The 23,740-nt window shown below is 42.3% G+C and overlaps 1 protein-coding gene across 1 annotated transcript in view; it reads right to left on the reverse strand.

Annotated features, from left to right (window-relative positions):
* EP300 (EP300 lysine acetyltransferase) overlaps positions 1 to 23,740 on the reverse strand; it is a 141,264-nt gene that overhangs the window by 111,818 nt on the left and 5,706 nt on the right. Inside the window, exons 2-3 of the mRNA XM_082266481.1 lie at positions 13,334 to 13,959; positions 10,502 to 10,669 (exon numbers count right to left, since the gene is read on the reverse strand). Coding sequence (XP_082122607.1) covers positions 10,502 to 10,669; positions 13,334 to 13,959 — 794 coding nt within the window. The remainder of the gene's footprint in view (positions 1 to 10,501; positions 10,670 to 13,333; positions 13,960 to 23,740) is intronic.

Genomic DNA, 23,740 nt, shown 5'->3' on the forward strand with positions numbered 1-23,740 from the left:
TACTGGCGTAGCGTAAGGGGTTGCAATGGCAACCCCACCCTACGCTCCAGGGGGCCCGTGAGGACTTCTTGTCCCATTTGGTTTTTACAACTGGACAGGAGGGGCATATACAGGATCAATCCTCTTCATTTTTCTCCTGCTGCTGCTAAAAAGCCTGCTTCTCCTCCTTTCCTTCCCACTGGAATTCAGCAGCCGCAGGAAAATGGAGAGGAATGGTTCCTGTATATGCCACCTCCGCCACCCTTCTGTCCAGGTTACTCTTGTTTCCTTATGGTGCGTTACATTTAAGTTTATTGGCTATGTCGAAAATACATGATTATTGGATAAACATTGTTGCTTTTATATTCTCCCTCACTATGATCCAGATACACCCTGAAGTCACTACCTGCCTGTTAGGTTTGTTGAGCTACTTGCTCAAACCAAAGCCATTAGAGCTCTCCCTGGGTTTCTTGCTTTACTGCACTCAAAAATCTACAGTCTTTAAATGGAAATAACCTGGGCCTCCCTCGCTCTACTTCTGGAAAGGATAGGATCGGGGCAAAATGCTTTGCCACCTTATAAAGTGACTTTTTAGTAAAGGCTTTCCAGCAAAGTACTTTAAAATCTGGGAGACATGGTTGGATTCCTCACAAACTACTTCATGCACTGCAGTATTGGATGCCTAACTGGTGAGTCTTGCCTGATTTTTAGTACAGTGGTGAAGTGGGGCATTGGGGCTCTGCACAACTGGAAAGTGTTATGCATAGATTAAATAGCTAAACAGATTCCAGGTCCCCCCCCCCCCTTTCTGCAAATTCTGAAGTAATGAAAACTAAGAGAAACCTTGTGATACCTCATAAAAATGATCTTCGGTACGAGTGCGAGATTATATATTTAAATTTATATATTGTGGGGGATAACTTAAGTGTGGGGGGGAGGAATAACTTTCCTTGGGAAAAAGTTAGTCAAAATGGCAGGTCTTCTCTTAAAATTCTGACTTGTCAGTTTTATTGAAAAGGTTGCACACAAAGCAAACAAAAAACAGAAAATAAATTGTTGATAACCAGCCACTAACTAAATCTAAATTCCTTTTATGGATGAAGGGCTTCTCCCAATCCCCAACAAAAAGCAAGGGTTTTGAAAACCTTTTCTAATAAAACGATTTCCACATATAGCTCTCTCAGGAGGCTTCCCAAGTCAGAGCAAACTCTTGCTCCAGTCCTTCCCCATTTATCCCAGCTGCTGCTGGTCACAAGGAAGCAAAACCCAGTTCGGATCCCACACTGCCAATGTGGCCCAGAAAACCGCAACCAAGTTCTACCTTAGTTTCCCCACATAAGAAAGCATGCGGGAATGATGCCCTTATGAACCAAATCTCCAAGTCTATTTTAAAAAATATGCACCAAAAAGAAAAGAAAAACCTTACATGTTGAAGTGATTTTGTGTTCGAGGACAACTCACTCTAACAATTTGAGAAATATGGCTCTTAAGTTTACAAATTAAATATGGTAAAGATCTAAGTTTAAAATACACAAACACACACACGTGCGCGCACACAGAGTGCCTTAAGAAAGTATTGCCTTAAAGTATTCATACCCCTTGAAATGCCTTTTGTCATGTCACAGCCAAAAATGTAAATGTAAATTTATTGGTATTTTATGGGATCCTCCAACAAAGTAGAAGGAAAGTGATAAATGGTTTTCCAATTTTTTTTATAAAGATCTGAAAAGTGTTGCATTTATTTTTATTCAACACCCACTACTTTGATACCCCTAAGGCTGCGTTCACACTTGAGTGTAGCGTTTTCGCATGTTTACCGCTATTTTCAGACGTTTTTGGAGGCAGGCATTGACATTATCAAAAATGCTGGTAATCAGCCCAAAAAGAAGCTCATGTACTTTTTTCAGCTACAGGCTTTTGCTTCAGGCGTTAAAACACTCAGATGAGAACAGGGGCCATTTAAATGAATGGGGTTTTACTTGTTGGGCGTTTTGGAACGTTTTTTCTTCAGCGTTTTTGGAGCTGAAAAACGCCCAGGTGTGAATGGAGCCTAAAGCCCCGTACCGATTGTCGGCCGCAAATATTCGGCCGCCGAACGATCGGCCGAATGTCGGCTTGTTAGTATGATACTTCCGACAGCCGACAGCGCATTTTCGGCCGAACAGAATCTGTCCTGCAAGCATTAAAATTTTTGTACGCCGACAACAGAACGGCCGATTGTGCGTCAGTCAGTACAGATTTCGGCGGACAATCAGCAGATTTGCAAGACTGGGCATGCTCAGAGAAGAAAAAATACACGGAAAGTAAACCATCACGACATCACTTCTGCAGTCGGCTGTTGTTGGCCGACAAAATTCGTGTGCAGTCTTTTGCACTTTTCAGCGGACAGGACAGCCCTGGACAAAAGACGGCCGATCGTTCGGCCAACGATCGGTACGTGTGTACGGGGCTTAACTAAAATCTAGTTGAACCAATTTCCTTAAGAAGTTACCTAATTAGTAAATAGAGTCCACTTATGTGTAAATTAATCTCAGCATAAATACAGCTGTTCTGTGCAGCAGAGTTTTTTTAGAGAACCTCATTGAACAAACAGCATCATGAAGGCCAAGAAACACACCAGACAGGTCGGGATAAAGTTGTGGGAAAGTTTAAAGCAGGGTTAGGTTCAAAAAACAAATCCCAAGCTTTGAACATCTCCTGGAGCACTGTTCAATCTATTATCCAAAAAAAGAAAGGATATGACACAACTGCAAACCTGCCAAGACATGACAGTCCACCTAAACTGACAGGTCAGCAACGAAAGCATTAATCAGAGGCAGCCAAGACGCCTTTGGTAACTCTGGAGGAGTTGCAGAGAGCCACAGCTCAGGTGGGAGAATCTGTCCACAGTACAACCTTTAGTCGTGCACTCCACAAATCTGGCCTTTATGGAAGAGTGGCAGGAAGAAAGCCATAAGAAGTCACATTTGCAGTTTGTGAGAAACCATGTGGGTGACACAGCAAATGTGGAAGAAGCTGCTTAGGTCAGATGAGACCAAAATTGAACTTTTTGGCCTAAAAGAAAAACGCTATGTATGGCAGAAAACAAACACTGCACGTCACCCTGAACACACCATTTTCTCAACCTTTTCTTCAACAGAGACAGGGAAGCAGGACAGAGTTGATGGGAAGATGGATGAAGCCAAATACAGGGCAATCTTAGAAGAAAAACTGAAAAAGAATTGGGCAGAGGTTCACCTTCCAGCAGGAAAACATACAGCCAGTGCTACAATGGAATGGTTTGAATCAAAGCATATTCATGTGTTAGAATGGTCCAGTCAAAATCCAGACCTAAATTTCAATTGAGAGTCTGTGGCAAGACTTGAAAATTGTTGTCCACAGACACTTTCTAGTCAATCTGACAAAGCTTGAGCTATTTTGCAAAGAATGGGCCAAAATTTCTCACTCTAGATGTTGAAAGCTGGTAGAGACATACCCAAAAAGACTTGCAGCTGTAATTGCAGGAAAAAGGTGGTTCTACAAAGTAGCTGAATACAAATGCACGCCACACTTTTCAGATATTTGTATATTTTGAAAAACATTCATAATTTTCCTTCCACTTCACAATTATGTGCCACTATGTGTTGGTCTATCATATAAAATAAATTTACATTTTTGGTTGTAATATGACAAAATGTGGAAAATTTCAAGGAGTATGAATAGTTTTTAGGGCACTGTATATAGTGCTTAGCATAAATGAGTACACCGGTGTTTAAAAATAAGATTTTAATCAATATCTCAATAAATACAAGAACAATTTCCAAAATTTTGACAAAAAGGAGATTTATAGAACATTTGTTTAAGCTCATTACATAAAGTAAAGGTTCAATATAAAAAAAAAAAAAAAAAAAAAAAAAAAAAAAAAAAAACTTAGGATTACAAAAACTTCAGCTTTACTCAAATTAGTTGATGGAAAATGGAATACAGCCCACAACAAAAATTACTACATCTAGTATGCTGTATGACCTCCATGATTTGTAAGGACAGCACCAAGTCTTTTTAGGCATGGGATGAACAAGTTGGCGACATATTGCAACATCAATCTTTTTCCGTTCTTGAAGAACGACCTGGATGCTGAATGGAGAGTGATGCTCATGTTGTCTCTTCAGAATTCCCCATAGGTGTTTGATTGGGTTGACATCAGGAGACATACTTGGCCACTGAATCATTTTTCACCCTGTTCTTTAGAAATGCAACAGTGGCCTTAGATGTGTGTTTTGGATCATTGCCATGCTGGAAAAATGCACGGAGTGATGGTAGCATCTTTTCTTTCAATATATAGCAGTACATTGTGAATTCATAATACCATCAATAAATGCAGCTCCCCGACACCACTCATGAAGACCCACAGGAGGCCACTGCCACCACCATGTTTCACTGTATGTATTTTTCTTTGTACTCCTCACCTTTGTGACACCATAAAGTTTTGAAGCCATCAGTTCCATAAACATTCATCTTGGTCTCATCACTCCAGAGTACAGAGTCCCAAGTAGCCCTTTTTCAGCATGGGCCCTGGCAATTTCTAGGCTGGCTTTTTTGTGCATGGGCTTTAGGGGAGAGGTTTCCTCCGTGGACAACACCCGTGCACGCTACTCCTCTGCATGGTACGCTGTATTGTGTCACGGGAAACAATCACCACAGTTTGTCTTCCTACTTCTTTAGCGAACTGCAATGAACTTGCATGGAGATTTTCCTCAACCCTTCTAATCAGAAGACATTACTGTCGAGGTGTTATGTTCCACAGACGGCCTGGAAGTCTCCGAGATGGTTGCAGTTCCATCTTTGTTACATTTTTGCATCATTTTTGTTGCAGTATTCTGACTGATAAAGGCTCGTACACAGTACAAAAGTCGGGCGAACATTTTCGTCCTAGGAACGATCGTACGAATTTCAGATACTGTGTACACAACTTTCGACAGCCGATTCCAACCTTCTGAACGAAAATGTCCAAAGGGACAAACTCCAAGATGTTTAGTACAGTAATAGAATGGACAATTTTCTTTTCATTTGTACCGTTTTCATACAAGCGATACGAAGGACTGCGCATGATCCGAAACAACAAAAACAGAAATGTTGTACGAAAATTCTCATACGACAAAGGCATTTTTTTTTTTTCCATCCTTGGTTCAGACTGGATGTGAAACATCAAGAAACACTGGTCGATAATTTGCACTATTTTCTTACAGAATGTACCGGGCTTAAAGCTTTAATGATCTTCTGATAAAGAAGTTATTTTCTTTCTCAGGCCTTGCGACATTTCTCTTCCATGTGGTGCCATTGCTGACATGAAATGGGAAGGGGTTTTCTTTGTTAAGTAATGCCCTTTTATAATCAACTGTCTGCTGAACACCTGTTTAATGAATAATTAGATTCACCTGTAGTTGAATTCTTGTGAATTAGGATTTTGTTGTCCACAATTTAGCTTTGCTCCTAAGACTTTCATTGGGGTGTATTAATTTTTGCAACATGGTCTTTAAAGCGGAGTTCCACCCAAAAGAGGAACTTCCGCTTTAGGTAGTCCTAACCCCCTGACATGCCACATTCGGCATGTCATTTTTTTTAGTTTTGACAGGTACCCGCTCCCACTTCCGCTTAGAGCGCTGCGGCGCCCCGAGTTCTCCTCTCCCCCACTCTCCCTGCAATCTTCTGGGACATCAGAGGTCTCAGAAGATTGCCGGCCAATCAAGACGCGCAGCGCAACTCGCGCAAACGCCAGTGCGTACCCGGCCGTGAAGCCGCAAACTGTCACAGCCGGGTGCCCACACCAGTTATGCCGACGCCGCCGAGACCAGAGGGAGAGGATCGAGGCTTCGGGCGGCCGCATCACTGGACAGGTGAGTTTGTTTATTAAAAGTCAGCAGCTACAAAGGCTGGAACTCCTTAACGCTTTAAATGATTTTGTTTGGAAAAATCATTTTTTTTTTTTTTAATGGACCTTGCTTTGTGCACTGGTCGAAATCATTTAGTGGAAGAGGGATTATGATGTGTGATTGGCCCCTTAGTTCCAGCGAAGGGAACTCTTAAGGCATCAGCATACCAAGACATTTTGGACAATTTCATGCTCCCAACTCTCACAAATGCGCGTCTAGAACAATGGTATAACATTCCCATTCCCACACACTCCTAAACCTTGTGGACAGCCTTCCCAGAAGAGTTGAAGCTGTTATAGATGCAAAGGGTGGGCCAACTCAATATTGAACCCTACAGACGTCATTAAAGTTCATGTGGGTGTAAAGGCAGGCGTCCCAATACTTTTGGGAATATAGTGTCTATCTATATTTCTATCTTTGAAAAAAAGTTTTGTTTTTTGTACTTCTGGTAAACTCTGTTTCTTGGAATTCATTAAAGGGTTACTAAACCCAGGACCCTGCATTCACTAGATTTTGGTCTTCCACAGCACACAGAACATGGAAATGCAATTATTTTAGTAAATATAAACTGCTAAATACCTTTAGGCTATGTGTTCGCCCTGGCCTCACAAACGACCCATCCCTGTCCTCAGGGATGCAGCCTTGTGGAGGTGGCTACCTCACCGGACACATGCACGGTTCGTCCGTGCACTCCTGGTGTCCTGCGTTTTTGGCTGACGGCACTCCCCTGCCATCTGAGGGTGGGCGGTTTCCCGTTTGATATGAGGCACCCCACGCCATCGGGTACAGGAAGTACACTCTGTGTGGGGCCCCAGTCCGGGGTCGGCAGTCTTGTGTGTCTGCGGTGTCCCCTATGTCTGTGCGTTTTTGGGCTCCCTGATCCCGGTCCCTGCGGCCGATATTCCCTATGCGGGGTCTCAACTTTTTGGAGACTCCCTGGATGAATTGGGAGTTGGCGACATTGTCTTGCCGCTCCCCTTACCTGGTGGTTCATAGGGATAAGGTGGTCTTGCGACCTAACCCGTCCTTTCTTCCAAAGGCGGTTTCGGATTTTCACCTCAATGAGGACATTGTTTTACCTTCGCTCTGTGCGAATCCTAAGCATCCTAAGGAGATTGCCTTGCATTCTTTAGATGTTGTCAGGGCGATCAGGGTTTAACTGAATCCTTTCAAAAATCGGATTCTCTTTGTCCTTCCTGAGGAACCTCGGAAGGGTATGGCTGCGTCTGCGGCGACCATTGCAAAATGGATCAGACAGACTATTGTTCAGGCCTATTCGTTGAAGGAACGGGTTCCACCCTTCCCTGTCAAGGCGCACTCTACCAGATCGGTGAGTGCGTCCTGGGCCTTCCAGCACCAGGCCTCGGTGGCCCAGGTGTGCAAGGCTGCGACTTGGTTGTCAGTGCACACCTTTTCCAAATTTTACAAAATTGATGTTCTGGCGTCAGCTGATGCCTCCTTTGACCGCAAAGTTCCCAGTGCGGCAGTACCGTAGGGGACCCTAGTTTTATGTGGGTCCCTGACTGTCGGGGTTGTTTACCCCCTTGGTTATTTGCTTTCCTGGGTTGTTGCCCAGAAGGTTCCCTTGCTGTTCATGTAAGGTTCCTTTCTCTGATGTGGGTACTGCGTTGCCTTTTCTGACGGTTGCGTTTCCCACCCCTCATGTCTACACTGCTTTGGGACATCCCCATTGGTGAAGACTGTATGAGTGGGTGGCGACTGTCGGAGGACGCAAGAGAAAAATGAATTTTTGTAAAATCTTACCGTAAAATTCCTTTCTCTGAGTCCTCCGACAGTCGCCGCCCCAGCCCCTCTTTTTGGGGTTCTTATACACTTAACTGCTTGATACTAAAACTGAGTTGGGATGGCTATTGCAGGGGGGGGGGGGTATTGGACCAGTGGGACAGCCCCCATGGGTGTGTCTATGTAAATGCTTTTGTTATAACAAGTCTTATGCCTAGCTACTCCTAAGGAGAGGAAGTCAATACCCCATTGGTGAAGACTGTATGAGTGGACGGCGACTGTCGGAGGACGTAAGAGAAAAGAGGTTTCATGGCAAAAAGCCCAAGAAGTACTTGCAGCTCTAGTGGATTGGCTTTTAAAAGCAAAGGGTGGAACCTGATCCTTAACACTAGAACCTTTAAATCTGTTTGAAGAGGGGGGTGTGGGGGAGGGGGGGGTTATACCAAACTGGTCACTATTTTTTTGGTTACCAGTGTCCTAAATCCTCCTGTAAGTGGCATTATAAACACAACTGTCTCTGAATCTTGTCCTCTTTCAGGCGTTTAACTGCCAGGTCCTTACTCCATATGGACCCAACAGTAGGGGGTCTTGCACACACTCCCAGTGGCTGCAGCCAAGCTATCATTCTTAGAAAGCAGTTTATATGTACAAGTAGGCATGTCAGCACTCTAGTTATACCATACTGTATTTCTCTAATGTTTCTAAACCCAAGAACAAAAATGTAATATACTGCAGCTTACCAGTTAGATGGGGTGGCTGCAGTCGCTTTTTTTTCTGGCTTTTTTCCAGCAATAAACTTCCTGTCCTGTAAGGACAAGGTTCGCCTACCAGATCTATGGGGGAGCGGCTTTATCAACCTAGGACAGAAGTGTGTTGGAACTAAAGAAAACCCCCCCCCCTCTCAACTTTATAACAGCGATAACACTCAGCAGAGGTAGAGAACACAGGACACTAAGCTCACAAGATTTCTGGCAGGATCAACAGGACTTCTCTAAACTCAAACAGATATAACAAAACACTTCTATAAATAGTATATTTAACAGACCAAACATAAACAAGAGATGTTCATTACTAGGACTTGTGTACGCTAACTTCTATCCTTTTGTTCTGTTATTATCTTATGTAATGAGAGCATGTGTGGAGATAAGCAGAGAACGGTTGGTAGAGGAATTACTGCTGAGAAGGTATATCACCAATGCATTGCACTCAAAGGGAAAATAAATAAATCAGAGGCATCCTTGTGCAGCATTTCTTCAGCTGTAAAGCAAACTGTAATGTGCAGCCAGGAAGGGGACTGATGTGATGGCACCACTGCAGAAAATACATTTACTTTCACGCTTCCTTTCTGCCATTCCTAGAGAGGCAGAAGCAGAATCCAGAGACAAACAAACAAGGGGAAATTTCCAGCGAAGTACTATTTTAGACATCAATAAACCCAATTCTTGGTTTTATAGAGAACTTTTCAAACTATTAATATCCTTTAAAAGGAGATGTACAGCTAAAGCTCGTTTGGCTGTACATCTCCCTATGGATCTCACAGGAGTGCAGTTCGTTTTGCACTCCTGTAAACCATTTTCAACAGAGAGCAGGCTGAAGTCCGCTCTCTGCCGACGTCACAGAAGTCAGTCCAGGCACTGGGTCATCACGACAGTAAAAGTCAGGATCGACCAGGTGCCTGGACTGACACCCGGCTCAGTCTCTCAAGCGAGCCACTGAATCAGCTGTTCCGCCCCCTCCACAGCTGAGCGCTCCAGTGAGCGAGGAGGGGGCAAAGCAGAGAGCTGCTAACAGCAGCTCTCTCCTCATGGAGCTTTCAGAACCGAGTGATCGACGGTGTTCAATCGATCGGTTCTAACTGGAGGCACCGGGGGACAGATGCAGCATCGGACCAATGCTGCATCCACCTAGGCAAGTATAAATCTAAAAAAATAAACATACATCTCTTTTAAATTATGATTAAAAGGGGACATCAACATAAGAAAAAATTATGATAGTGAAAAAGGAAAAAAAAAAAAAAAAGCAAAGAGGATAAAAAACGGCAGAGTAAAATTAGAGGGGGACCAGTAAAAGAGGTAACTGCTTGTACCATTTTCCATCGAGAACAACAGGTCTGTCTGCCGTGCTGGAAAACTGAACTTGTAGTTTATTCATTCACAGAACTCATTCCCATGTGTATGAATAACACAGTTTTGCGGGTAGAGCCCCAAACATCTGTACAAATATGAAAAGTGACAGCAGCCGGGGGGGGGGGGGGGGGGGGGGGAGAGGAAGAACCCCCACAATATGCATTTCATGATACATTACATACATTTAAATATTTTTACATACTTAAAATGAAAGATTTTAACCCCATACCCCTATCCTTTTACATTATACAAGCTTATGGTTATTTTATATACATATAACAAGGATTTTTTTTATTCTTTTGTTGTTGCCTGCATTTTCCATCTGTACATGATTTGGGGTGTATTTAACTTTTATCAATTCACCTTGGACTTTTCAGCTATGTAACTGACCCCCACATTAAAACATTTGCATAAGAGATATCCATAACAAATACGAAAAAAAGTGCATCACCATGTCATTTTCAAAACATATCTTTTACATTAGTAATGCTTAAATGAACCTAGCATTGTGACCAAAAAAAAAAAAAAACTGATTAAGCTATAAAGTAATAACTGTCTGCACCAAATATGAATAATATGTAAATAATATCAATACCCTCTTTTCTCCTCCGGGTGAGTGTCTGAGTCCTAAATCCATCATTCAGTATAAAAAGCAAGTAAACTAGTATTTTTTAGAGGTCAGCAAAAGCAATCCCCTTATTACCCTACTATAAAAGTTGAATCTACCAGCTTGGTTATACTCACCATGTTTGTCAAGCTAGTTCCAGGTTTCTTTTCCAGTGAAAACTCTGAAACATTCCTTAGAGCAGCTTTGTTCTGCATTTGCAAACTAATCCCTGCAGTTCCCTCCTGTGGACATGAATTTTGTCCATACGATGCCCCATATGGATTTGAATTGTTCATCATTCCAAGCTAGAAAGAGAAAAACAATTAAATTGAAAAAAATGAAGTCCCAAAGAAAGAAATTATGGAAAAGCATAAATAAATCCAATCAGAATAAAAATTAAATTTTTAATTTCAAAGCCAAGAGTGGAAAAAAATCCATTAAGACTCCAAAAATGGCAGCCAAAAAAAAAAAAAAAAAAAAAAATTGGGGATATTTTTCTAGCAGTCTCTAGAAATATTTTTGCAAATAGAAAAATCTAGGCTTTATAGGATTATTCATGCACAAAGGGGTATTCCACAATGGTTAGAGCATGATCACACTAGAATACACGCTCTATTGATGTATATATACAGTACTTACATACATACATACATACACAGTGCCTTGAAAAAGTATTTAAACCCTTTGAATTTTCCACATTTTGTCAACTTACAGCCAAAAACGTAAATGTATTTTATTGGGATTTTATGTGATAGACCAACACAAAGTGGCACATAATTGTGAAGTGGAAGGAAAGTGATAAATGGTTTTCAACATTTTATACAACTAAATACCTGAAAAGTGTGGTGTGCATTTGTATTCAGCCCCCTTTACTAGGATACCTTTAACTAAATTCTAGTGGAACCAATTGCCTTCAGAAGTCACTCAATTAGTAAATAGAGTCTTCCTGCGTGTAATTTAATCTCAGTATAAATACAGCTGTTCTGTGAAGCCCTCAGATCTGTTAGAGAACCTTAGTGAACAAACAGCATCATGAAGGCCAAGTAACAGACCAGACAGGTCGGACAAAAGTTGTGGCTAAATTTAATGCAGGGTTAGGTTATAAAAAAAAAAAAAAAAATATCCCAAGCTTTGAACATCTCACAGAGCACTGAGACATACCCAAAAAAAGACTTGCAGCTGTAATTGTAGAGAAAGGTGGTTCTACAAAGTATTGACTCAGGGAGGCTGAATACAAATGCGTGCCACACTTTTCACATATTTCTTAAAGAATTTTGAAAACCATTTATCATTTTTACTTTCCTTTCACAATTATGTGCCACCTTGTGTTGGGCTGTCACATAAAATACATTTACGTTTTTGGTTATAACATGACAATATGTGGAAAATTTCAAGGGGTATGTGTGTATGTATATATATTTTTATATTTATATTACACACACACACACACGTATACATGCATAGAAAAAATAAAAAAAACTTGAAATAAGAGTTGTACATAAAATGCAGACCCTTAAAATGCAGACCCTTAAACTAAAGCTTGGTTTACAGGGATACCGACTTCCCGGCCACCCTTCAGACCAATAGCCGATATTCTGTACATTTAAGGGATTTTAACGCTGTCCTTATTTAATTTTTTTTGATCACTTTTATTGCTGTCACAAGGAATGTAAACATCTCTTGTGACAGTAATAGGTACTGTTTTTGGAGGGGTTCTGGGATCTATAAGACTTAAAAGCATTCAAAACACCTTTAAGACTCCAGTAATCGGAAGTGATGTCATGACATCGCTTCCAGGTTACTACATTGGAGACCCGATCAGAGCAGATTCAGGTGGGACAGGAGACCAAGGCGGAGCAGCGGGGGGGCTGGGACATCCCTTCCCGCTGCTTGTAATAATAGCCGATCGGCTGATTGGCTGCACTGGTTGTTATTACAAGAAAGCCGACCGTGAGTACCGGAGTGATGCTTGTAGCTGCAGGCATCACTCTGGTACAACCACTTGAAGCAATATTGGCAAGTCTATGACCGATACTTTAAAAAAATAAAAAAGTGAATATCGGCCCCTGATAATCTGTTGATCCCCAATAGTAATCACAAAAAAATCACAGCTTCAAAAATTCATGTCTCATACCTAATAACTCACTGTCTACTTTCCAAAAGGGGGTTATTTGGGGGGTGTTTGTACTGTCTTAGCATTTTAAGGGCCTCAAAAAAAAAAAAAAAAAAAAAAAAAGACAATCAGTACATCAGGATTGATCAATTTTCAAAATTCATATACCATAGTTTGTAGAAACTATAACTTTCACACAAATCAATGAATGTACACTTGAGTTTCTTTTTCCCCACCAAAGACATGTAGTAGAATACATTTATGAAGAAATTATTTTTTGGATGTTTTAGAACAAAAAATATCAGGGGTTCTAAATGGAGTTTTTTTTGTTTATATAGTAAAAAATAAACCCAGTGGTGATCCAATACCACCAAGCGAAAGCTCTGTCTGTGATAAAAATATAATTTAAATTTTGTTGCATGACCACGCAATAGCCAGTTAGAGTAGCACAGTGCTGAATAGTAAAAAATGGCCTGGTCATAAAGGGGGGAAAAAATGTTCCAGAGGTCAAGTAGGTAAAGTGATTGCAGGTGGGGGAGCGTTTGACAGGAGTCAGGTGTGTGTTTAGGGAAAGGGGTAGGTAGAACAATTAGCGGGGTGTTTATTTTAATGCAAAAAATGCATTAGAAAAAAACCTTTTGACTTTAGAACCATTTTAAGATTTCAAGTTCAACTAGGAAAAAGATTTAGCATTACCATGGGCTGCACAATTTTTGATTTGGCAAAAAAGCAGATCAAAATTCCTGGAAACAAGCAAAGAACATTCTACAATTTTGTTATTGTAGCATAGCACCAAAAAGCAATTAAAATACAATAAGTCAGAAAATCATTACAGACTTAAACCTATGCTACTAACCTTGTTTATGGCTGTTGCCTGAGGACTTCTTGCTCCTGGTTGGCCCCCCATCTGTGGTCCACTTTGTTGCAGTGTCTCTCCTAAAAGGTTACTAAAGTTTCCCATTCCTTGATTATGGTATGGCACACCAGACTGATGCCTTCCAATGCCAAGAGATCCATTCATTATTTGTCCTTGTGTCATGTTTTGACCATTTCCACCTGTAATTATCCCTGAATTCATGCCGATTCTAGGCTGAGCTATCGGGTTGTTCATAGAGAGCATCATTCCAGCTGTTGAGGAATTTAACGTCTGAGAAGGACCAACTGAATTGGCTCCATTACCTCCAATGTTGATAGCTGGTGATGACATTCCTGGCTGATTCACTGGACTTTTAACCATACTGTTCAGAAACCCCATACCAGAGCTAGACTGGGACACTTGCTGTCCAAGACCCATAACCATGTTTGCAGTACTTCCGCCCCGTAAAAGTTCAGAGAGTTGCTTATGCTTAGCAGCTGCATCAGGTACAATCCCTGGGCTCATATGACTTTGATTAACATCTCCACCATTGCTCAGAGCAAACTCGTTTGAGCTAATAAGTTCATCAGGAAGATCTTGTTCCAAGTCAAAAAATGACCCAAAATCTAAAACAAAAAAAGGAAAGAATACAAATATAATTTATTGTAAACCATTTAAAATTAAAATTATTTTTGCATATAAAGAACACCTGACCTTGAATACACAAGTAAAATAATTCTAATTTCTTGTGTTTTAATTTTAACCTTTCAACACCAATTCACACTTGTACAGGCATGGGCAGCCTATTTGTGCAAGGTACTCTTTATGGCAAGATCTGGAGCCAATAAGACCCCAGATTCCTCCTCTACTCTTAAAAGCATTTGATCACACCAAGACGAAAAAGTTCCCTCCCACTGCTTGTAAAAGCGATCCAGCAGCAAGTTAGCTGCTCAGATTGCTTTTACAAGAGACACACACCTTCTTGCCTGGCAATAGAAACTGCATACTTGGGATAATGGGCATCAAGCCCCCATTCCACTATTCAAACTCAATTCTCCTTGCATAGAGTGCCCACCCCCAATCATCAGTTTGGAGTATTCCATACTCAATATTTAGGTCTAAAAACGCAGTTGCTGCACAAATGAGTTTTTTGAAAATGAGTCTCTAAAGTTAAAGTGGAACTGCACTGCATCTAAGCACCACAAACCAAAAATGCAATTTAATTCATTCTTGATATTCAAAGCAAATCCCCCCCCCCCCCCCCCAATTCATCCATATCTCCATGCTTTATTTTGCTGAGCATTTTGAAAAACACGCCCTGGTATTTCTGGTAGTGACCATCTTGAGAAAGGGCAGAGGATTCATGTAGCATTTATATCCCGTTATCCCTCTGCTCTTAGCTTGGACATTGGCTGAGCTCAGAACCCTCCCTCCCCTGCTGAAGACTTCTGGGATGTATGACATTTGCCTAGGCCAGGAAACCAGAAAGTAACAGAAGAAATGTATTAAAAAAAAAAAAAAAAAAAAAAAAAGTTTAAAACAAGTAGATATACTTTCCTATCTATTAACAAATACTAGCAGCATATGGATTAAAAATAGTCAATGTTGAGAGGAGAGAGCTAAGTTCCGCATTAAAGGGACAGGCTCTCAAGAAGGCCTATAATAAGGCTAAGGACAGACAAGATGCGTTTAGTACAATGAAAGAAAAAAAAAAAAAAAAAAAAAAAAACCAGATGGATACTGTCAGAATCATACCAAGTTTTCTAGCTTTAATTTGCTGATTAGGGGTGCTATACAAAAGAATTGGCATCTTCTAACTAATGACCCTATTGTAGAAAAATACGTAAAGAACTTTCCAGAGATCACATAAGAGATCTAAGACCATTAAGGATCAGTTGGTCCGCAGCCACTTTGAGAATCAAATGAGGTACATAAGGTGGGTCCTAGAATTACTGCGGATCAACATGTCTTTTGTAAGTACATTGTCCTTTTGTACCTCTTCTGCCATAATTTGTCTGGGGCTTGGAACTCTGGAGTGTTGTACGGGCTTTCTCCTACAATATCCCACTGTTTCTCCATAGGGGCACTAAGGTACAAAAACGTAAGACCTGGGCAACGGAATATACAGGGACACTTCCCATATTTTATCTGGCTTATGTTTGACCGGAACTGAGAGAAATATACCCACTTAATCCCTATTCCATTTTGCCTATCAAGGTAAGCAGTATGACATAATATATATACGGTACATAATTACGAATAATGGAGCCATAGCTCCAGCAATTTTTGGAACACATTTTGTTTCAAGATTAGTCCTTCCTGCTTATCCTCTTATAGAAAATTCAACTAAGGATTAAGATATTTCCTCTTTGTGGCTCAGCTGGAGGGTTGGTCCATATACATCTCTACCTTATGTTCTACTGCTGCTAATAATTCATTATATAGGTGAGTATTTTTCTACTCACCCCTTTTTCACTCCCTTTGATCCCCTCTTCTCCCCCTCCTTTCTCCCTTTTCTTCCAATTATATTATTGGAATATTACTTATGGATACAATTGTCCTAGGTGGAAAATCGTAGAAACACTTTTACGTGGCTCTTGTTTCTGTTTTGTGCGAAGGAAGTGCATATTCTATGAGGAACCAAGTCTGTTGATTGGATACCAGGTACCCTATGGGACTTCGGGGAAAACGGGGAGGAGCGATTATCAGACCACCTTTATAGGGGAAGGGCTGTCGCAAACACATGATGTTTTTTGGAAATGTAGGATGAAAACTTATTCGGTGTTGTACTTTTCAGGAGTGGAGTAAAAATCCCTGATGAAGATTTCTATGCTACAAATTTATGTATTTTTCGAAACGCGTTGGATTACACACCACTCCAACAAGTAGTTTTATCCATGTACATGTTTCATAAAGTTTTCTGTGAAGCCTGGATGCAACCAGGCTATATGTATTTTCAACCATGTTTATTGGTATCTAGCAATGTTTACTAACTTTGAGAATCTTGGCAAATAAAATAATTGATTTTATCTATATAATATCTTCAGTCCAATCTACTTTCTTTCTATATTGTTACCTTTAAAGTCCCAACCACACTAGGGGGTTCCCTATAATCAGATAGAGATATCTATCTGTGTGTGTGTGCGCGCGCGCGCGTGCGTGCGCAAATTCCTTCTATGTTGGAAAAACCATGCAACATTTTTGATGTAGAATACATCACATTAGATTAGAAAAAACATTTCTGTATACACCAATTGGAAGGCATGTGGCACTGAAACATAATACTTCAATGATTGCCTTTGCCGCCCTGGATAGGATTTATGAGGATCCGCGAGTCGAGGAAATTTTTTTATTTTTTCAACTCTTTATTTAAAAAAGATATGCAAAGTGGGGTGCCAGGGGTAGTGAGCGACACGTCCTGGTTGAGCAAACACTGTTAATGATTGCCTCAAACAGATTCACCAATGAAAGACCTAAAACTTTGTTGCGTTTCAGTGAGCACTGTGGAAGATGTTCGAAAAGACATACAATGCATTGACAGCTATACAATGTTCTGTACACTTGTCTACCATTTTGAAAAATCAATAAAAACATTGAAAACATAAAAAAGGTATGCAAAGTATAAAGAAAAAGTAGTAAAACATGGCGTCAAGGTAATTGTCATCTGTGGTATAAAAATAGGAGATAAACTAATGTAGGTTGATAGTTTTTAACCAAAAAACATACCACCAGTCTGTTCATAAACAAAACATTCTACAATACAAAAAGGTAACTAATACAAGACAGCGCCATGTGGTAAACAATGCCAGAAGGAACAACCAACTTATAAACCTGTTGGCAGGGCCATGACCTCCACCGGCATCTCCTGGCCAGTTTAAAGAGGCAATGAGCCCCCACTCATGTGGGTAACGGTGGCTACGTACGTGACAGCCGACTTGCGCATACCAATAGGCATTTGCAGACCGAAAAGAGGACACTATTGTCGTGGAAAAGAAAAGAAGAGAAGAGAGGAAAAAGGATAGACAGATGGGGAAAGAGGGGAAAGATCGCCGTCTCCGCTGGGCTCAAATATTCACCCTCCGGCTCTTGGATCAAAAGGAGCTTAAGTCAGTAGCTTTTTGTAATCCTCAGAGTAAACAAATTTGTGCCAACTGAATTTTTGAGGAATTTATACCGTAGACCTTTTTCCAGTGGTGACATTTTCGGCCGAAAATGGGCCTATCCCATTTCGGCCGAAAACGGATCAAAGATGCTGAAAATTAATGGTCGCAATGCAGATGAAGTAAACTGGGCGGGCGAGCGAGCAGCCGCTAATAGCTGAGCCCAACACTTCCCTGTCAGGCGGGTATCTCCGCTTTGTTCCTCCACCGGGCGCTTTAGTGTGAGCTACACTGGTTGCTAGCAACCAGTGACGACCGAGTTCTGCGCCATCCCAATTCCTACACTGTGACTATCTGTCATCCCATGTCCGATCATGACTTTGGCTGCCCGGTGCGGTGCTTTTGCCCTCTCCATTTCCGGGCCAGGACCATGCCCAGACTCTCAGCAGCATTTCCTGTGCTGATCCCAGTCCCGGGTCCTCTGCAGCTCCCAGAAAACAGGAGAACCATTTCTACTCATTTGTCCGTAAAGGTTATTCATAGGTCTGGTTCCCACCTAGAGTCATAGGGTGGCCTATAATCAAGAGGCGGGGATATCAGCAAGCGATAAGTCTGAGAGACAGCTTGGTGTAGAGGAGATAGTTCCAAGCATAAGAGCTGAAACGTGGTCAAACTTCGCAAGTCAGGGACTTTAATAAGCGCATCATCTGCAGAGAGGCAAAGTGGATCTACGGCCTAAGGGCTACTGATCCCACAGGCCTGAATTGAGGCATTAAGCTGCAAGCCATTTGCCTCTCTCATAACCAACTTACCTGCTAGATGTGTGGCTATACTCATTACCTGGTAATGATGGGCAAATTTCTATATCATGTACATTGCTTTCTCCCATGATTGGCATCATTATTGGATTATGGTTTATCTTTTTTGCCGTTTGCTTTGGAGTATTATTGTACGATCTGTCCTTAGACAAGAAAAAAGATAGGGAGGCTGTTCGGTGGTATCACTTACATTTCCTACCCTATGGCTGATTTTACTGTGCGGTTATATCCCACTTGAATGTGCTATCACAGTGCTGCTCCTTGTCACAGGATGGCATCTCCAGGCCCACTTCTCTACACCTCAGGGGCTTGTGGCCATGGATTTCCAACTGGGCGTTTGGGAGTACATCTACTTCCTCCAACTGCCCAAGGTAGTAGAGCTGTGATGGTTGAGGTGTGGTCTTACTAAATCATTTGGAAGGAGTAGGGGATGGCCTGGTTACAGTCTTTGTTGGCGCAGTTGGGCTGGCGTGGTGCGCATGCATGGGACGAGCCACTGGCATCCTGTTCGCTGGCTCACTCTGGGGCATGTGCGGTCTGGTACGCCTGGTCGACGTCAAGCCGGCACTTGTAGTATGGCTGTTGCATGTCCTTTGGCACAAAATATGGCTATTTCACAGGCAAAGTGTTTGTATAGTGTATTTATGGTGCCAGTCTATACATAGGCTTCTGTTGATTGAGGTGAGGTTTACCTTACAGCAGTCTAGCAATTTTTTGGCTTATTGATTATAGTTATTTTGTGCTACATTAAGGACTACCACAATATTTTTCTATGTTTAGACAGTCAGTGCTTTTGGATCGACAGCCCCTTTCCTTATCGACTATGTACTCATTGGCATCTAATGTGCTATAGACAGAGTGCACAAGTTTTCCCCCGGGCTTGGTTGAGGGCTCATTTCGCAGGCTTCTTGAGAGTGGTTGGTTCCAAGATTCACATTTTCTTGTTTCTGATGTTTGGCCCTTGATCTAGTCACTGTTCCACCTGACCGGACGTTATGCATTTTATTTTAGGAAGGCACTGCAGCTCCATCATTTTCTTTGTACCTAAGGGCCTTTCGCTTGTTGACTATGTTCAAAATGTTATTGTCCGAACAGTGGTACCCTCCCCCTCTTACCCTGTCCAAGATGTACACGCTACTGATCTCACCCCCCCCCCCGAAAGACTTTATACTGCCTGGTCTTAGTAAATACAAACTGGACCTTAAGACCTTCACACTGGACCAATGTCAAAACATCATTCACTTTGCCCTGAAGTCCTCCATATGTACTCATGGCCAGGAGACTAATTACAAGTTGCTCACCCGCTGGGATTGTACCCGGTCAGTCCTGCATTGTTACTTTCCTGAGACCTCGGATGGTTGCTGAAGATTCTGGGAGGAACGAGGGATGCCATTACATATTTTTTGGACTTGCCTGAAATTAGGCCACTACATGAAAGCGTTGCAAAGACTCACTCAGCATTTCACAGATTTCCTGGTCTTCATTGGTCCTTCATCACTTACCTAATGCTGCCAAAGCAGGTTTTGCTTTACGTTGAAAGCATCCAAACCCCCCTTCCATTTCATTTTGGCTTATCACGGTTGAGGGCATTAACGCATTAGAGGATTTAGTACTTTCCGTCCAGAACAAGCGGGATCAATATACAAAACCGGGGTCCTACTGGAACATGTTCAATGAGGGCAAGGCAATACCGGGATTGAGGTCTTTCTGGCCTCTGAACTGACACACGCAAGCCAGCATAGCATCTCTCCCCCAGATACACCTTGCCTGTTGATAATCCAGGCCACAACTGTGTACCTTTACCAACGTTCCTGTCTGACTCGCATTCTTTTATGCCATGCCCCGGAAGACAACTAAGGAAAATCTTGAGTACAACTTCCAATATAATATTCTCACTATGCACATAACCATTATTCTAATACAGGGCTCGACAAACCCCAGGCGCCAGGTCGCATTGGGGACTAGAATTAGCGACCTGGCTCCTGGGGTGCACTGCAGGAGGTGTTCTGTCTGTTTGCACCCCCCTCTCCGCGAATACGCGGACTACCGCACCGTCCGATAATTGAGGTCGCAGCCTTTTGGCCTTCTTGAGTGAGACGCTTCCAATGGGGAACTGGCGCCCTCTTGTGGTGGCCGGGAATATGACAAGCAGTCACTAACAAGACTGTTTCCCCTGCCTGTTCTCAATGCCCGCCCATCTCCTTCCCAAGACGAGAAGAGATGCAAGTTTTTGCAGGCTTCATCTGGCGTCCTTTGCTTAAAAGGCAAGTGGAAAGGGAGTGTGTTTTTTTTTTTTTTTTACATTATTTAAAAAAAAAAAAAAAAAAAAAGGGATTCATTATTTTTCATCATCTCCCTGCCCTGCCATGCCACAGTCACACAGCCGAAGGCCTCTTTCACACAGGCTGTCTGATCAGAGGCCCGCCTGTCAGTTTTTCAGGTGGACCTGATCAGACCCTTCAGTCTCCTCTATGGAGTGGCAACCCGCCACCATCCGATCCTGTTCGCTAAAAACAGACGGAGGATGGTTCTATTTTCCATCCATCCAGTGAATCGGATTGGATGGCATCGGATGGAAACAGTCAGAAGGTCCGTTTCCATGCGATTGCCCCATAGAGGAGAATGGGCTGTGTCTGCATAGAGTGGAGAGGATCCGCCTGCTCAGCAGAGAGATCTGCTGAGCGGAGGTGGCTGTGTTAAAGGGGCCTACAGTGGCATATTTTACCCTTCGTCATTGGATCTCCTATCACCCCCACCTTGCTGCACTGTCTTACCCTAGTGAGCCGCTGCCCATCACACGCAAAAGTACAAGGCATATTAAAGGCCACAAAAAGCCAAGTGAAAAAATTTTTACATTGCATTAAACACCTGGTGTGTCACATCAGAATATATTCATTATCTACACAAGGTAAATGCCTATGATGTTTGGTTCTAGTCGTCTTTATGTGTAAATTTAAGACCGGTAATTTTTTTTTGTCATTAAAAATAAAGCTTTGTTGTGGCTCCTAGATTCCAAGCAAATTTGTCAAGCCCTGTTCTAATAGGTGTAACTTCTATACTAAAGTATAAAACCACTAACCCCCTAAAGGTCTGAAATGGTATACATCTTGGAATTCACAGTATTTATGGTTACATAATCCTTGGTGGACTAACCAGTCGAAAGGCATAAATGATAATATGTACAGGTTAACAATCCTAGATCGATCATAAATGCGCATGCATAACTACAAAACCATCAATCCACACAATATCTATGTGGATAGTCAAATTAACCCCTATGCGCGCCGACGGAATGCTTTAGGGGGTTGTACAGGGGTGATGCCTGCAGCTAGAGGCATCACTCCCGGTACCGTTAAGAGCCGATGGTCAGCTTTCTTGTAATAACCGCTGCGGTTCAGCAGAAGCTCAGCTGTCATTACAAGGAGCGGAAGGGGGTGCCCCCCCCCCCGCCTTCTACAGCTTGCCCGGGTTTCCCGTTTAGCGACTAGCCGGCATGTCCGCTGGCTGGTTGAAAACCCCCAAAAAAATCTGAATTCGGCTCTGATCGGGTCTCTGATGTAAAAACTTGGAAGCGATGTCATGATATCGCTTCCGGGGTACTGGAGCCTTAAAGGTGCCAGATTAAAAAAAAAAAAGACAGCATTCAAACAGCCAAACTTGGCGTTTTGAATGCTTTAAGGTGCAGAGGAGGGATTTGGGGGTCATTTAGACCCCCAGGTCCCTCTATAAAGAGCACTTGTCACTGCTATTACTGTCACAAGGGATGTTCACAATCCTTGTGACAGCAATAAAAGTGATAAAAAATACCTCTTCTGCGGGGGCCTCCCGCTGCCCCCCCTCTTTTCCGAGTGTCCCCATTGCAAGCTGTGTGCTTTGGGGGCACTCATGCAGGCGTGCTGCTGGGCCAGTTTGTGTGCATTCATAGACACACAGTGTTGCTCTGCCCTGCCCCCCACTCACACCCGACTGACAGCAGCAGGAGCTAATGGCCTCAGTAAGCCCAGTTCACAATGCCACGGTAAGCAGGAAGAAATGCTATGGGAATGTTTACCTTAAAGCGAAGCTCCACCCAGAAGGGGATGTTCTACTTAGTACTCCCCTCCCTCAAATTTGTCATGTCATTTTTTTTTTTTTAAGGGGGGGGGGGGATAGGTACCTGCTCCTACTTCTGCTCTAGCCGTCACCCCCTCCCTCTTTGCAATCTCCTGGGACACGTCACAATGGGGAGGCTGCACGGCTCACGCAAGCGCAGTGTGCACCCGGCTTTGAAACTGCAGGCTGTCACAGCCGGGTGCCCACACTTGCAATGCTGGCACCGCGCAGAAGAGAGGAACAGAAGCGAGGCTTCGGGCGGCCGCATCGCTGGACTGTGTGACAGGCGAGTGTGTGTTTATTAAAAATTAGCAGCTACGCTTTTTGTAACTGCTGACTTTTAATTAACACAGAAATGAGTGGAACTTAGGGTAAAGCACACTTTTGCCTTCTTGTTCTGTTTTTATTAAGATGCTGCTTATTAGCCTATTTGTTTCACTGTTTTCTAATCAAGTTTTGTGACTCTGGCGTATGTATGCAAGATAAAATCTGGAGTCCGCTTTCTAACCACTTGAAGACCAAGATAGAGATTTTTTATATATATATATACACACACAGAGACCCTAGGGAGTAAAATGGTGATCATTGCACAATGTCACACGATATTTGAACAGCGCTTTTTCAAATGCAATTTTTTCAGAGAAAATACATTTTAATAAAAAAAAAAAAAAAAATATATACACCTACTTTTTTGCATATGAAAAATGACGTTAAGCCAAGTAAATAGATACCCAACATGTCACACTTTAAAATTGTGCATGCTCTTGCAATGGCGACAAACTATGGTATTAAAAAATCTCCATGGGCAACTTTTTAGCCTCCTTCACAGGTTACCGGTTTAGAGATCACAGGAGGTCTGGTGCACAAATTTTTGCTCTTGCTCTCACTCCAAGTTTGCTGCAATACCTCATGTATGGCCCGAACACTGTTTACATACGTGTGCACGACTTACAGATGCAGTCGCTTCTGTGCACAAGAATGGAGGGCTGGGGGGCGTTTTACTTTTTTCTTCTTATTTTTTATCTTTACACTGTCCCTTTAACTTTTCTTTTTTATTACTTTTATTCCTATTACAAGGAATGTAAACATTCCTTGTAATAGAAATAAAGATGACAGGTACCCTTTATGAAGAGATCTGGGGTCAAAGACCCCAAATCTCTTCTTTACCTCAGTGAGCCACTGGGAGACAGAGTCAGCCCCTCCCGCACACTGCACAGATCAGTGATCCAGTGAGTGCTAGAGGTGAAGAGCAGGAAGCCGCTGACTGACAGGAAGGGAGAACTGAGCTATCAGGGTTGTTTGATCACTCAGTTCTCATTGTAGAGGTGGCAGGGGATTGATGCTGCATCCACCTAGGCAACTATACTATTTTTTGTTTTTTTCTGGAAACCTATACT

The sequence above is a fragment of the Pelophylax lessonae genome (genome assembly GCF_965119305.1).
Source record: "Pelophylax lessonae genome assembly, chromosome: 8".
In the NCBI taxonomy this organism is placed as follows: Eukaryota; Metazoa; Chordata; class Amphibia; order Anura; family Ranidae; genus Pelophylax; species Pelophylax lessonae.